Source organism: Marmota flaviventris, chromosome 4 (genome assembly GCF_047511675.1).
Source record: "Marmota flaviventris isolate mMarFla1 chromosome 4, mMarFla1.hap1, whole genome shotgun sequence".
Taxonomy (NCBI): Eukaryota; Metazoa; Chordata; class Mammalia; order Rodentia; family Sciuridae; genus Marmota; species Marmota flaviventris.
Window position 1 is genome coordinate 14,741,836 of NC_092501.1, and position 14,749 is coordinate 14,756,584.

The 14,749-nt window shown below is 32.1% G+C and overlaps 1 protein-coding gene across 1 annotated transcript in view; it reads right to left on the minus strand.

Annotated features, from left to right (window-relative positions):
- Nucleotides 1-14,749, minus strand: part of Atrnl1 (attractin like 1) — a 716,444-nt gene that overhangs the window by 437,888 nt on the left and 263,807 nt on the right. Inside the window, exons 22-24 of the mRNA XM_027930106.2 lie at nt 9,567-9,661; nt 4,554-4,632; nt 2,646-2,803 (exon numbers count right to left, since the gene is read on the minus strand). Of these exons, the coding sequence (XP_027785907.2) occupies nt 2,646-2,803; nt 4,554-4,632; nt 9,567-9,661 (332 nt within the window). The remainder of the gene's footprint in view (nt 1-2,645; nt 2,804-4,553; nt 4,633-9,566; nt 9,662-14,749) is intronic.

Here is a 14,749-nt window from a genome sequence, read left to right on the forward strand (position 1 = left end):
ATATCTTGATTATGTGGGGTAAGTAAAAAGTTTATCAAGCTCTATGGTAAGAGGTACATGCTTTATTATATTCCCCAGGACATATTATAATATTATTATATTCCTCAGGACTGATGATATAATTTAAATGAATGTTTTTATAATAAACATTAAAAATATAAAAGTGAAATGAGATAGTCCTTAAAACATAAACATAATAAATAATGTAAATTTCACATTCTACTATATGTTATGACACATTCTACTTTGCTGTTATAACAAGTCAAGAATATTGGAGGGACTGGGATTGTGGCTCAGTGGCAGAGCGCTTATCTTGCAAGTATGAGGCACTGGGTTCCATCTTCAGTACCATATACAAATAAATAAATAAACAAAGGTATTGTGTTCGTCTACAAATATATATAATTTTATATATATATGTATATATATATATATGTGTGTGTGTGTGTGTGTGTGTATGTGTGTGTGTGTGTGTGTGTGTATATATATATATATATATATATATATATATATATATTAAGGAATATTGGAAAGAACATGTGGAATCTGATTATTCTAAATTAAAAACACCATTCCAGTTTTCTCACAAATAAGATAAAATGGAAAAAACATGAAAGGCCTATTCTCTTTATGTTTTCACAAAGCTATTTGAATTATTTTTAACACTAGGTTGTTAAACTCGACAAGGGAATACTCTGAGGACTACTCTACAGAGCTTTAAGATGAGAACCTGTCAGTATTCAATATTAAATACTAAAAAAAAAAAAAAAAAAGAAAAAGGTGAAAAAAATGAAGTATGGAAAAATTGGTACATTTCTAAGATTAATTGTGTTGACATTTATTGATTTTCAATTACAGATTTAGGCTTTTAATGTTCAAAAAATCTAAGAATCTTCCTAGAATTCTAAAATTATAGCTTATGTGCTAATAGTTTATAGAACTCCTTTATCTAAATGTTTTACTAAAATTTGAAATCCAACAAAACTGAAGACTTGATCCTTTGCACCTCAGATATTCCCAGGAAGATATTTAAAATCAGAATAACTCATTCTTCTTAGGAGATAAAAAAGGTCAAGTAACATAAAATTAATTTTTAAAACTGTCTATTATAATATTATTATTTTATGTATAATAATTGCTTGATTGTTAAGGCCTTTAAATAAATATTACATGCTTTATTATATTCCTCAGCACTAATGTAATATTATTCTGTTCCTCAAAATACTATAATAATAATAGGAATTAGGCTCTACATATGTTGGCTGTCCCAATTATTTTCCATGTTGTATATTCACATATTGTATATTGGAAGGGTATATTCAAATTTCATTATAAAAATTCTAGTTTGGTCTATAAAGAGATTATAAGTATATTCTAAAAGAAAACCCAATCTACAAATTTAATTTCTAACCATTAAATATTTATGTATATTGTAAAGTAAATACATAATTTAAAGTATAATTGCATGATCAAAACTAAACTATGGAAAAATTAAAATTAAAACAATCATATCAATTTTCATTACTACTCAGTAATCTCTATAGATGAGTCTTTCTTTCCTTCAATCATAAACAGAATAACCTAAGTGAAATCTGATCGATATTTGTGTATGAATCCTAGAAAATAAATTATACATCCTCAATGTTGTTAAGTTTTTGAAAGATTTCATGGAAATATTTCTGATATTCTTCTATCAATATCTAAGTCAATCACTAATAATTTAGAAAAACAATTCTCAAACTAATTCCCATAATTAAATTTACTGGATAGTAATTTACACTAATTTCTGAACATTTAAGTTTCCTTTATTTAGGTGATACATCAAATTTACAGAAAGAATGTTTCCCATAAATGTGTGATTTTAAAAATCATTTACCCTCCAATAGATGATCACATAGAAATTAGCACAAGTGAAACATGAAAATACTTCTAGTCACAGGAAATAAGCTGTCTATTATTAACATAAAAGAGGAAATAATGATCTGTAAATCTTTAAAAGATTTTACAACCTAACAGTCTATAATCAATCAATCTTAAAGAAATAAATGAACAGGCAAACTCCAATATCAACATTTCTTTCATGAAAGCACAGAATAGGAGCACAAGCCTTGACTATTTTAGACAGAAACAACATTCAAATGTTACCTAGAAATAAATTGGAACCTTTCAATAGCCTAGCTCTAACCATAATAAAAATGAAACACAGTACAGATGAAGAAATCAATTATGAGTGGTTGTGGGTCTTAAAGAAGTAACTACCAATACTGATCACCTTAAATCTTTAATAAAAGATTAAATTATGTTTAGTAGGCTATAGCAAAAATAAATTACTAAAAACAGCTAATAATTTCAAGTGGAATTGTACAAACAAGGAATCTAACCTCAGTTAACTTAATTAATCAGAAAACCAAAACATCACAGATGTTTTCAGTTCTCTTGCATTCATTGAAAATTATAGTATATTCTTTGGTTGGTTCAACATTTGTATGAGTATTTTTATGGAGGCATTCATCATCACAGACCATCTTTTATATACTTTAGTATTGTTCAAGTCAGTAATATATCTTCATTTTGGACAAAAAGAGTACACTTTTGTAATGAAAATATTCAGTAATCATTGGAAACAAATACTCTTTAACACTTACCTGTATTTTAATGGGCCAGGAAAAGTTGCTGACATATACATAGAATGTAATGTTAGGATTGCTTCTGAAGTTAAATTTTTCATAGGAAAAACTATCTCTGTATTCCTTTATATTAGTCTTGGAAACTATAGGAGTCTCTTCCCCAGATATTGTTCCAGCTAAAACATAAATAACAAATTTATGTAAGTCATATTAGGAAACAGGAATCTTTATTAATTTATATACATACAATACACTTAATTTTATAATTGCTCTTATAAAAAGACTATCAATATACATTCATACTTTTAATTTTGAATGACAAAGTAGACAAGTCTAAAATAAATTTAATGGGAATAGATTTAGTATCAATATTACTTTTGCTCTATATGTGTAATATGAATTGTGATGCATTCTACTGTCATACATAACAAATTTGAATTTTTAAAAAATGGTCTCCACCTTAAAAAAAATTACTTTAAAAAATGGCACATACTGAGGCAAGAGGATCAAGAGTTTAAAGTCAGCCTCAGCAACTTAGCAAGGATTTCTAAGCAACTCACTGAGATCCTGTCTCTAAATAAAATACAAAAAAGGACTGGGGATGTGGTTCAGTGGTTAAGTGCCCCTGAGTTCATAACATAAAAGAGGAAATAATGATCTGTAAATCTTTAAAAGATTTTACAACCTAACAATCTATAATCAATCAATCTTAAAGAAATAAAAAAAATACTACCACTAATTAAATGCTATGTAGTAGACTGACTTCAAAATTTTATATTCTTTTCTAATAATAAATTGCATCCTATAAGTATAATCTTTATTTTTCAATTTGAAACCGGAACCTCAGAAAGATTAAAGCAGTAGCCCAAAATGTATTAGCTACTACCAGCAAATTCTTCTTTGGAATTCAGGCATATATGGCTCCAGAAACTGAGCATCTTCTACAAACTACTACTTCACAGAGATTTCCAAACAAATTGGACCATATTTTCACATGTCTCAATCCAATTAAAAAATGGGGAAAAAATCAATTTATTTGACTTACCACAAATTGAACATCACTAATTTAAATATATTGGGAGAAGGCCATAATTTAAAACATGAGCTAAATGCTCAATTAGTTAAACACATATTGGTCACTCAATAAGTATTCACTGAAGTTAACCAAATGTAACAAAGTGTTTCAACCAATCTTAGCAAGAGTTCCACCTTAATAAATATTAGAAGTAATTAGAATTAGTATTCTAAGTAAATAAATTAATTTTCAATTTGGTATTCCAAAATCACCTTAAAATGTATATTCTTGGATTTTTAAAATGTATATTCTTGGATTCATCTCCCACATAAGTAGTGAAAAATGAGCATGAAATTTCACAATTTAACATAGAAGTTTAAACTTTTTCCTAGTTAACACTTTTCAAAAGTCAGAATTTTCAACTGAAAGCCTTACTATGGAAGACATTTTGTGCAGTCTTTTCTTGATTTCCTCTTAGCACTAAAGCTGACAAGGAGTATATTTCTAAGCTTGAAAATAGTAGATTAGTTACTATTTTTATCAGCATACATAGAAGAATTTCATTGTTTTATGTAAATATTAAGGTTAATAACTAAACTTATAGTTTCAATTGTGAACTGAATAACTGAAATCTCAATCTCTTCAGTCATTAATCTATATTAACTAAAATCACAGCATTTTATAACATTGCCATTTAAAAATAATTAAGAACTGTATATTTTTAGCCATGTAATTTTAATTAACTAAGGGTAAAAGGTAACAAAGTAAGTTTGATTCATGTTGTTATTTATTATCTTTATCAATACTCACACAATGACTATAGTATATAATTTTTATTTGATTTAGCTAAGTGAACAGAACTTCAATATAGAAGCTTATCTGAAAGAGAAATAACACAAAAATTTTTTTACCTGTTGAGCCAACGGACCATGTAATATTGAGATTAAAGTTGTTTGATGCATTAATTGAAATATCCAAATTTTTGTTTGACTACCAAGAAAGAAAATATAAAAGTTAAAACATTTAAAGAATAGCAAGATACATATGATTTAGTCTACTAATTTATATTTGTCAATGCTATATTTTTCAAACCATATATTATGTAAATATTCAACTGAATAGGTATAGATGTCATTCATTTAAAGAATAGCAAGATACATATGATTTAGTCTACTAATTTATATTTGTCAATGCTATATTTTTCAAACCATATATTATGTAAATATTCAACTGAATAGGTATAGATGTCATTCATGATTTTTAAATGAAAAAAAGTCTGTTAAAAAATTCAGAGTAAGATTTAAAGCTCTTCATTTATCTCCTCTACTATGACTTGGACTTTTGAATAAAATGGAGATATAATGACCTCTTTCAAGAATATGTAAATCAATGGATGTGTAACTGATGTGATTCTGCAATTTGTATACGGGGTAAAAATGGGAGTTCATAACTCACTTGAATCAAAGTGTGAAATATGATATATCAAGAACTATGTAATGTTTTGAACAACCAACAATAAAAAAATTTAAAAAAAAAAGAAGGGAGCATGAAAAAAAAGGCAAGGCTCCAGCCATCATGAAGATAGGTAGGTATCATCAATAATATTAGATATGGGGAAACAGAATGCCTTCATTTTCTTTCTCTTTTTCTTCATCTTCAGCCAGACAACCAGGGGATTAAGAAGGAGAACTTGCTCATCAATCTCTATCTAGAAAGGGTGGGATTTTTTAAACTATCAATGATATGACTCAAAAATAATCGCTATTTTTATAAAAGCAACACATGTTAGAAACAATGTGTCCCTAGGAAGCGTAAATCCTATTTTCTCTTGAAGCCCTCTTTGTAATTGTTTGTACATTATCATGGGCAGAATTAAATGTGAAAATAACTTGTTGTAAAGGTTATACACAATTTCTAATTGATAAAAAAAACTACAAACTGCTGGGAGCCATTAGCCAAGTAGGTATGACAATTTCCTTGCCAGCGTACCCCATGTTGCTGACATGTTGCAGCGACATTGAATGTAGGTGACCTTGCTCAAGGACCAAGGCAGATTAGGGTGTTCCCGGTTTTAAGATAATCGTGTTTAGGGCGTTCCCAGTTTAGGTTCCAGGTTTAAGGTTTAAGATTATTCCTCCTGGGAATAGGGCATATCCTGCTGCCTGAGTTCCCCTTGAGTTCTCACGGGATTCAGACAGTATATTTTGGAGAAGGAAGCCCAGTGGAGGTGGATTTGGGCAGAGAACGTGGATTTGGGCAGAGAACGTGGATTTCCCCAGAACGTGATTGTAGATGGCTGGTGTGAGTTCGGGAATAAAGAGTTGCTGTTTGAATCTACAAGCTGTGTGGTGGCTCGTGATTGTGTGCCCAGCCAGACTGTGGCAACAAACCTCTTGTATTTTCAGTTCATGCTCTATAAACTCCAAGTTTAAGTATTATTGAAATAGGTATTACGGACCATGTAATATTGAGATTAAAGCTGTTTGATGCATTAATATATGCCATAACTGAAACCCTATAAAAACCACTTAGGGTTCTTTTTTTCAATGCTGTTCCAAAAGATATAATTCTATGGTTATCCCAGAAAATTATTAAATCCATCATTAAGAATGTGGGTGAGTTCAATAATGTGATTCAAAAACCTACTTAAGAAACTGCTCATATGAAAGACTGACTAGAAGTGGTCAACAGTGGGTTGAAATTAAGTCTGTTGTTAAAATGCAAGAAAATGTATAAAATAACCAAGACATCTGCTGTTTGTTACTATTTTCTTATAGGATAAGTAGGAAACCTTGATCTATAACCCAATATTAATATTAGAGATTATTCCCAGGTGAATATATCCTTAATTAAAGATGACTAACACAAAACGATGTCACAAGCACTCTTGTGACACTTCTCATGATAGTTTAGCATCAGAACATGTGTCTGGGATCTTGGATTCAATTGGCAAGATAGCAAACAGTAAAAGTGAAAGCTTGGGGCTGGGGTTGTGGCTTGGCGCTACAGTGCTCACCTAGCACATGCAAGGTCCTGGGTTCTAGTCTCATTACCACGTAAAAATAAATAAATAAAGGTATTGTGTCCAATTACAACTAAATAAATAAAGGTATTGTGTCCAACTACATACATATATATATATATATATATATATATATATACACACACACACACACACACACACAAACACACATATACACATACATGCATAAATATATATATATATATATATATATATATATATATATATATATATATATATATTTTTTTTTTTTTTTTTTTTAAGTGAAAGCTGGGACATCTGAAAGCACTAGGGATGGTAAAGGAACACACTGAAACTGTAGCAATCTGATCATGCATGTATGACATCATGGGTGATATTGGGAGGAATATTACTATTGAGTCAAATATCTCACTGGATTTAAATTTCTTAGATACTCAAAACACCCCACATATTTGCAATTACTATTAACAATCAAGAAATGGTAAAGAATGAAACTCTGATTCTGTTATAGCATGTTTGAATCCTAACAGCACTACAGTAAGTAAAATAAGCCAGATACAAGGGGTCAAATACAGCATGATTATCTCATTATGAAATACCTAGGACAAGAAAAGTCAGAGACAGAAAGTACAATAAAGGTACTAGGAGCTGGGGGAGGGAGAATGCAGAATTATTTCACAATAGACACAGACTTTGTATTAGAGACAAATGAGAAGATTCTAGAAATGGATAGTGGCAATGACTGTACATTATAACTATATTTCTTTTTTTTTTTTTAGTCATTGATGGACCTTTATTTATTTTATTTTATATGCAGTGCTGAGAATCAAACCCAGTGCCTCACATATGCTAGCCAAGTGCTCTACCAGTGAGCCACAACCCTAGCCCCATTATGATTATATATATACATATATATTTTTTTAATATTTTCTTTTTTAGTTGTAGTTGGACACAATACCTTTATTTTATTTATTTTTATGTGGTGCTGAGGATCGGACCTAGGGCCTCAAATATGCTAGATGAGCCCTCTACCGCTGAGCCACATCCCTGGACCTATAATTATATTTAATGCTACAAAACTGCATACCTACAAAGTGAGTGGTTAAAATGGTAAATTAATTTATATATTTACCACAATAAAAAGCAGCCAATGGATTAAAATGGACTTCTAAATACCTACACAATGATAATATACTTGCTGACATTATTAACGTATTTTAATAGAAACACATAATGCAGACAGGATTGTATTTGAAATAAAATATCTTTAAAATATCTATAAAAACCATTTAAACGTCAAAACCTTAAATGTATTTCCAAGAATTCCTTAAAGCTAGGGAATAGCTAGGTGCGGTGGCTCACACTTGTAATCCCAGCAAGTCAGGAGTGTAAGACCAGAAGATCACCAAGTTCAAGGCCAGCCTCAGAAACTTGGTAAGACCCTAAGCAACTTAGTGAGACCCTGTCTCAAAATAAAAATAAAATGGTCTGGGATAAAGCTCAGTGGTAAAGTCCCTCTAGGTTTAATCACTAGTACCAAAAAACAACAACAAAACCCTAGGAAATAAGGAGTAACAGAATAAATCTTTTATTGTGGGAAGGCAAGATCCTATTTAACTAGAAAAGGAAACTTTAAGAAATTATATAATTTATCAGTAATTCTAATGACATTTTTTACTGTTTTCATTTCAAATTTATTGTTAGCTGGGTTTATTACATGAATAAGATATTTTTAAACTACATATGTATTTGCTTACATGTATGATTCAAAGACATAACCTCTAAAATATCATGATAAAAGACTATATATATATATATATATAGAGAGAGAGAGAGAGAGATATAGATATAGACATTTTGATATTGGTGTTTGCCCAGTGCCTAGAGAAAAATACGTATTTGCCTTATTAAAGGCACTAATCTGAAGGAGGACTTAGTACTTACTAAAGAGAAAAGTTATACAGCACAGGTTCATCTTTATGCATGTTTTAAAGATGGTTTGGTCATTTGTTAGAGTACATTCTTTGCTATTATAAACATCTGACACAACCACTTTATTAAGCTTATTTTGGCTCATATTTTTGAGTTTCCAGTTGGTCCAACCACTTTGGGACAGTGGTAAGGCAGACAGGTTTTAAAGAAAAGGAGCTCAAAATTTTCAGAATATATTTAGATGTTTCACCTCTTGAATACTAATACATAAATATGGATTAATATATAAATAGAAATGTATATGTATAATGTACTCATTTTTAAATTAGTTATTTTTGTTTCCAAAAATTAAAATTCCACAGAAATAAGCTATATGGTTGATATTTCTATTCCTTAGGCTTTTTAACTTATAAAATCTCAAATGTATATTAATATATGTGTTATTTCATGACAAACTTAAACCCTTTCCTTAAACTGATATGTTTATATTAAAATTTATAATTAAATTTTCATACATTTAAACTTCCTAAGGTTGTAATGTTATATCACTGACGAAGTGAGCACTGTACAGCTCAGCAAAACCAGTGGATTTAGAAAAATGACAATGAAAATCTACTACTATAGAATGGTGTAAGGGGAAAAAATATGTTTTAAAAGCATGCTTTGATTTGTAGCTTTCAAATTTGTAGTCTCTTTCAAAAGAGACTACTCTGATATTGACTGCATATTTATGATCATAAATTGTTATAAAAGTAAACATACAAATAATACATAACTTAAAAATAGGAACATTTGCAATAATATGAAATACAAATTTTCTGAACTAAAAAGACACTTAAATTGTATGAAAAGAAAAAATTCATAGGATTAGTTTTTTCTATAATATCCCTAAAATTTGACACTTTTGAGAATGAGGAAAGTCACAATTAAAAATAGAAAAGCTGTATCACTTAATCCCAGTATAATTATAAAGACACCATTTCCTCACCTGTTCTGGGTTTGCTATGAAGTTTATGGCGGTATGGTGGCGATCATCTTCCTGTAACAAGCTGAAGGTGAACTGATAGTCAATCAAAAGGCTGTCTGCAGGGGAAAAAAATAGAGTACTCATATGCACTTTTAAAAATCTGTAAAACTAAAGTTAATGGAAAATATATTATACACTATATTTAAAAATTATCCTCATTAAATACAAGAAGCCTATTGAAGACTAGCAAAATAATTATTACCTTTAATAGTTTCAAAATGATTACTGATGAACACATAAGATTAAAGAAATTCACAGAAAAGACATTTTTAAATCTTTATCTCTAGCAATAAACATCAAAACATACAGTTCATCCTAATTCCTCCAAAATCTATTTGTACAATTAATGTTTATAATTATAAAAAAACAGAACAACCATAATAATTATATTTTTTAATTCTTTTTTGTGATTACAAAAGTACTTTGCAAATACCAGACATTCTAGAAACTGTATAAAAGTAATAAAATAAAATAAAAGCCATCCATAATCTTATACTAAAGAGAAATGAAATTAACCTTTTGGTGCATTTTATTTCAGCTAAAATTCTATAGACATAAAGATAGAACTTTTGTTATCCTACTTTCCTAAAATTTTAATTCATTGAAAACATGAACTCTAATAATTATATTTCATTATATACACTAATTCATTTACTTGTTCATCTTGTGATAATTATTAGCTTTAACAATTTTAAAATGATTATGTGATGAGTACTAAGATTAAAGCAACTCACAGGAAAGATATTTTTAAATTTTGTCCATACATCATGCTAAAACCAAGATGAAGAATTGAAATGTTATAGGATCTGCAAAATTTCATGTGCCACACAAGGTGGAGTCCTACTCATAATGTTAAACTGCCAGCATTGTAATAAGTGCTTTAAATTATTTAAATTATTTTATTTTTATTTTAAGTAATGTTTCCTCGAACTCCAGTCATTGTCTAATCAAATTCTTGACCACATATTCAAGTGTGATTTTGTCCCGGACAAAAGGACAGTCAGTGTAGGTAATGAATGACTGAGTCAGGAAGATGCAGGCTGACTTGAAGGAAATAAAATGCTAGTACCTCCAGAGTACATCCCCTTCCTCCAACCTATTGCCAAGGTTACCTGTTCATCATAACCAGGAGTTATTAATATGTATCCCTGGGTGGCTTCATTCCTACCCTTGGATCACTTCACCTTTAGGTCGTGTAGGCAGGATGGGAGAAGGGGGCATGAGAAAGTAAAATCTAAAATCTATAAAAGGGGCAGGACAACACTCTCACTCCCTTGGGCACCAGCTTTGGAACCCCTCCTCTGTAGAGAACTCTTGTGTTTCTGTCTGTCTCACTATCTCTCCGGAGGACTGCTTCCCACCCTGCACCAGCCCTCTGTTCTATCCCTTAAATAAAACCTTTTGCTCTTGCTCCAGTGTTTCTCGGGTGTTGAATCTTCAGCACCAGGGGATTTGGGACCCGGATCTTGATTTATTTTCAACACTGGTATCATCTCTGGTTTCAAATGGGCGCTCATCCAGGATCATGACCAAGGTAAGCTCCTTTGCATTCACCCCACATTTTTCTGAGTTGTGTCTTTCTGTCTCTTTCTTTCTTTCTGGAGGACAATAATGTGCACTGCTTGGCTAATTAAATGCAGTTAGTACAAGCCTCAATTCTTCAAGACTCAGGTTACAGGTATCATGGCATAGGTGGCTTCTAAATCACCTATCCTGTAATTCAGGCATGTTGGATTTTGCCAAATGTTTCTCACTATCTTATCCAGGCTCAGAGTGCATTTGGCCTGAGTATACAGTGTCTCTAATCCTAATGTGCCTTTGTATGCATGGAGATGGACAAAGGGTTGGGACAACTGTAAGGATCTGGCCGAGACCACTCCCTGGTGAACCTCAAAGATTTCTCCCCCAACTCCCTCTCTCTGCCACCCTTATGGGATATCTGTGGTGACTAAAGCAGCACTGATTAAAAGCCCCAAAACACATGTACCTCCAAATGAGCCATACTGCACTCCCCCACAATCACTCCTCCCCAAGCACCCCTCTCCTCTCACTTATCAGACTCCAGCTGCTCAGACTCTAGGGTTGTGATAGGGACAAGAACTGGTTCATAAGGAAATGCCTGCATTCACTTTGTTCGAATATTAAGCCTTTACAAGCCTGTAGGGATTCCCATTGTTGTTTCTGTGCTCCTGTGTGATCTAGGAGCATCTTTGGCTGCAAAAAGGAGACATATTCAATTCACCCCTTAAGTAAACTCCTCTAAGAAAAGAGTATTAAGCATATAACAACCACTAGATGTTCTCCATACCCTCTGGGGATTCTTTTATCCCACAAGCCCGAGAAATGCACCCCATTATAGGCTTTTTTTCCATGGGTTATTACATTGGAAGTTTATAGTGGCAGGAGAGTTCAGTCATGCCTCTGAGTCTGAATTTCCAAGGGTCTTTGGCATGGGGCAAATGAAGCCCTTGATATTCTGCCAAGGAGCCAGCAATAGAGTTAGCAGAACCAGGTGGTGAAAGACAGGTTTGCTGGACTGTCAGAAGCTCATAGGGAGATGTCCCTAGTGAAATGGGCAGTTTTCTCTGGCATGGTCACCTGAGTTCTGTTTTCTCATACTCAGATGGGAGCTTCATTCTCAGCCATTATGCCAGGTTCACCAATAGCCTGCATAGTGAAAAAAATGGGATTTTTACTTTGTTCAGAGGGGAACCTTCTCCTCAAAAAGGAGAGGTGGAAACTGCTAGCCAATACAGGCTCTCGGAGCTAGATGCACAAAAAGTGTCTCATTTTCTTCTGCTGCCAGGCCAGTGAAATGACATAATCACAGTTGGAAAAAGTATATCTCATAATTTTGTGCATCCAACCTAGCCTGATTACAAACTGGAGGGATGAAAACAAGTCTCTGGAGGATAAAATATAAGACCAATCCTTAAGAGACTGATTTTACAAAAGAAAAAAAATGGTTAAAATGCCCTATGCATAAAGTTTTGCCTCTCAAGCTTAAAAGAACAGTTTCCCTTACTTCTTAGCTTCTGCCAGATCTCTATCATCAACAAGGCTTACATTTGAAATGTAAATTACAGAGCATACAGAGCTTTCAAGACTTTCAGGGCTTGCAGAGAACTGGCTTGAGACCAAAGCAAGGTCTTGCACTCTACCACCCTGCTTTCTTAATAAGTTCCTCCCTATAAACACTGCAGCACAGGGAGGAAAAATGGAATGACCTCATGTATACAAGTCTTTTGATAATCCTTACCTGAGGACTTCAGGACCCTCACATTCTTTGAATATCTGAACTGACTCTAATCTGAGCCAAAAAAAGTGAACTCTGATCTGATAAAGATGTACTATATGTTCCTTTATTAATTACAGCCATGTCATTTTCTTAGAACATCTGTTTTTTTTTTTAATTCTATATTTTTGAGATCATGGTTTTATGGTGAATTCATACTTGATCCTGCACACCCCAGTTAATATATTTTTATTAGTCTTATTTTATCTAACTAGAGGTTTATACTCTGTTTTTGTCCAGAGGCCAATTTTAAGGGTTACCTCTCAAACACATTAGAAAATACTACAGGGACACAGCCACATCAATGTTTATAGCAGCAGCACAATTCACAATAGCTAAACTGTGGAGCCAAACTAGATGCCCTTCAATGGATGAATGGATAAAAAAAATGTGGCATATATATACACAATGGAATTTTACTCAGCAATAAAAGAAAATAAAATCATGGCATTCACAGGTAAATGGATGGCACTGGAGATGATAGATGCTAAGTTAAGTTAGCCAATCCCCCAAAAAACAAATGCTGAATGTTTTCTCTGATATAAGGAGGCTGACTCATAGGGAGGTAGGGAGAGGGAACGTAGGATGAATAAATGAATTCTAGATAGGGAAGAGGGGAGAAAGGGAGAGGGAGGAGACAGGGGATTAGCAAGAATGGTGGAATGTGATGGACATCATTATCTAAAGTATACGTATGAAGACACTAATTGGGTGTCAACCTAGTTTATATACAAATAGAGATATGAAAAATTGTGGTATATATGTGTAATAAGAATTGTAATGCAAAAAAAACAAGTACATGTATAAAGACATGAATTGGCATGAACATACTTTTTTTTTTTTTTCTAAAATATATATATATATATATATATTTTTTTTTTTTTTAAAGAGAGAGTGGGAGAGGGAGAGAGAGAGAGAGAGAATTTTTTTAATATTTATTTATTTTTTTTAGTTCTTGGCGGACACAACATCTTTGTTTGTATGTGGTGCTGAGGATCGAACCCGGGCCGCACGCATGCCAGGCGAGCGCGCTACCGCTTGAGCCACATCCCCAGCCCCAAGCATGAACATACTTTATACAAAGATATGAAAAGATGTGCTCTACATGTGTAATAAGAATTGTAATACATTCCACTGTCATGTATTTTTAAAAAATAAAATCAATTAGAAAAAAGAAATTCTCCTTCACAAAATCCTAAGAAGGACATATACATAGTAATGTTGGGAATAAATCTGATATCCATCGAAGACAAGTGGCCATCTGATTTCATTGTCCACTATTGCTGCCAGACCTTACACTTGGCATTTCCAACTCTACATCATAGGGAGACTATATTTAAGACTATATTTAAGTCATAATGTGAAAATTCTAATAAGCATTATTTTAATTTCTAACAAGTTATCTAATAGAGGCCTTTTAAAAAAAATTTTTTTAGTTGTTGATAGACACATTATTTTTATTTATTTATTTTTATGTGGTGCTGAGGATCGAACCCAGTACCTCACACGTGTGAGGTAGGCGCTCCACCACTGAGCTACAGCCCCAGCTTCTAATAGAACCTTTAATAAACATCTGTAGCATTGCTTCCTACCAGTGGAGATCTACCAACAAAAAGCTACAATATCTTTTTCCCTCTCTGTTTTATGTATGTGTGGACAGCTGTGTATTGTACTACTGTATCTACATATGTGTTTGTGTCCATATATCATTTACATAGTATCAAAATTGGTGTATGAACACTCATAAATCAAAATTTTTAAAAAAATGGATCCAAATATTTTTTAGTTCATGTGACTTAAAAAAAGGTTCAATTTAAATTAGGTAAACATATGAGAGTAAAGATGTGAG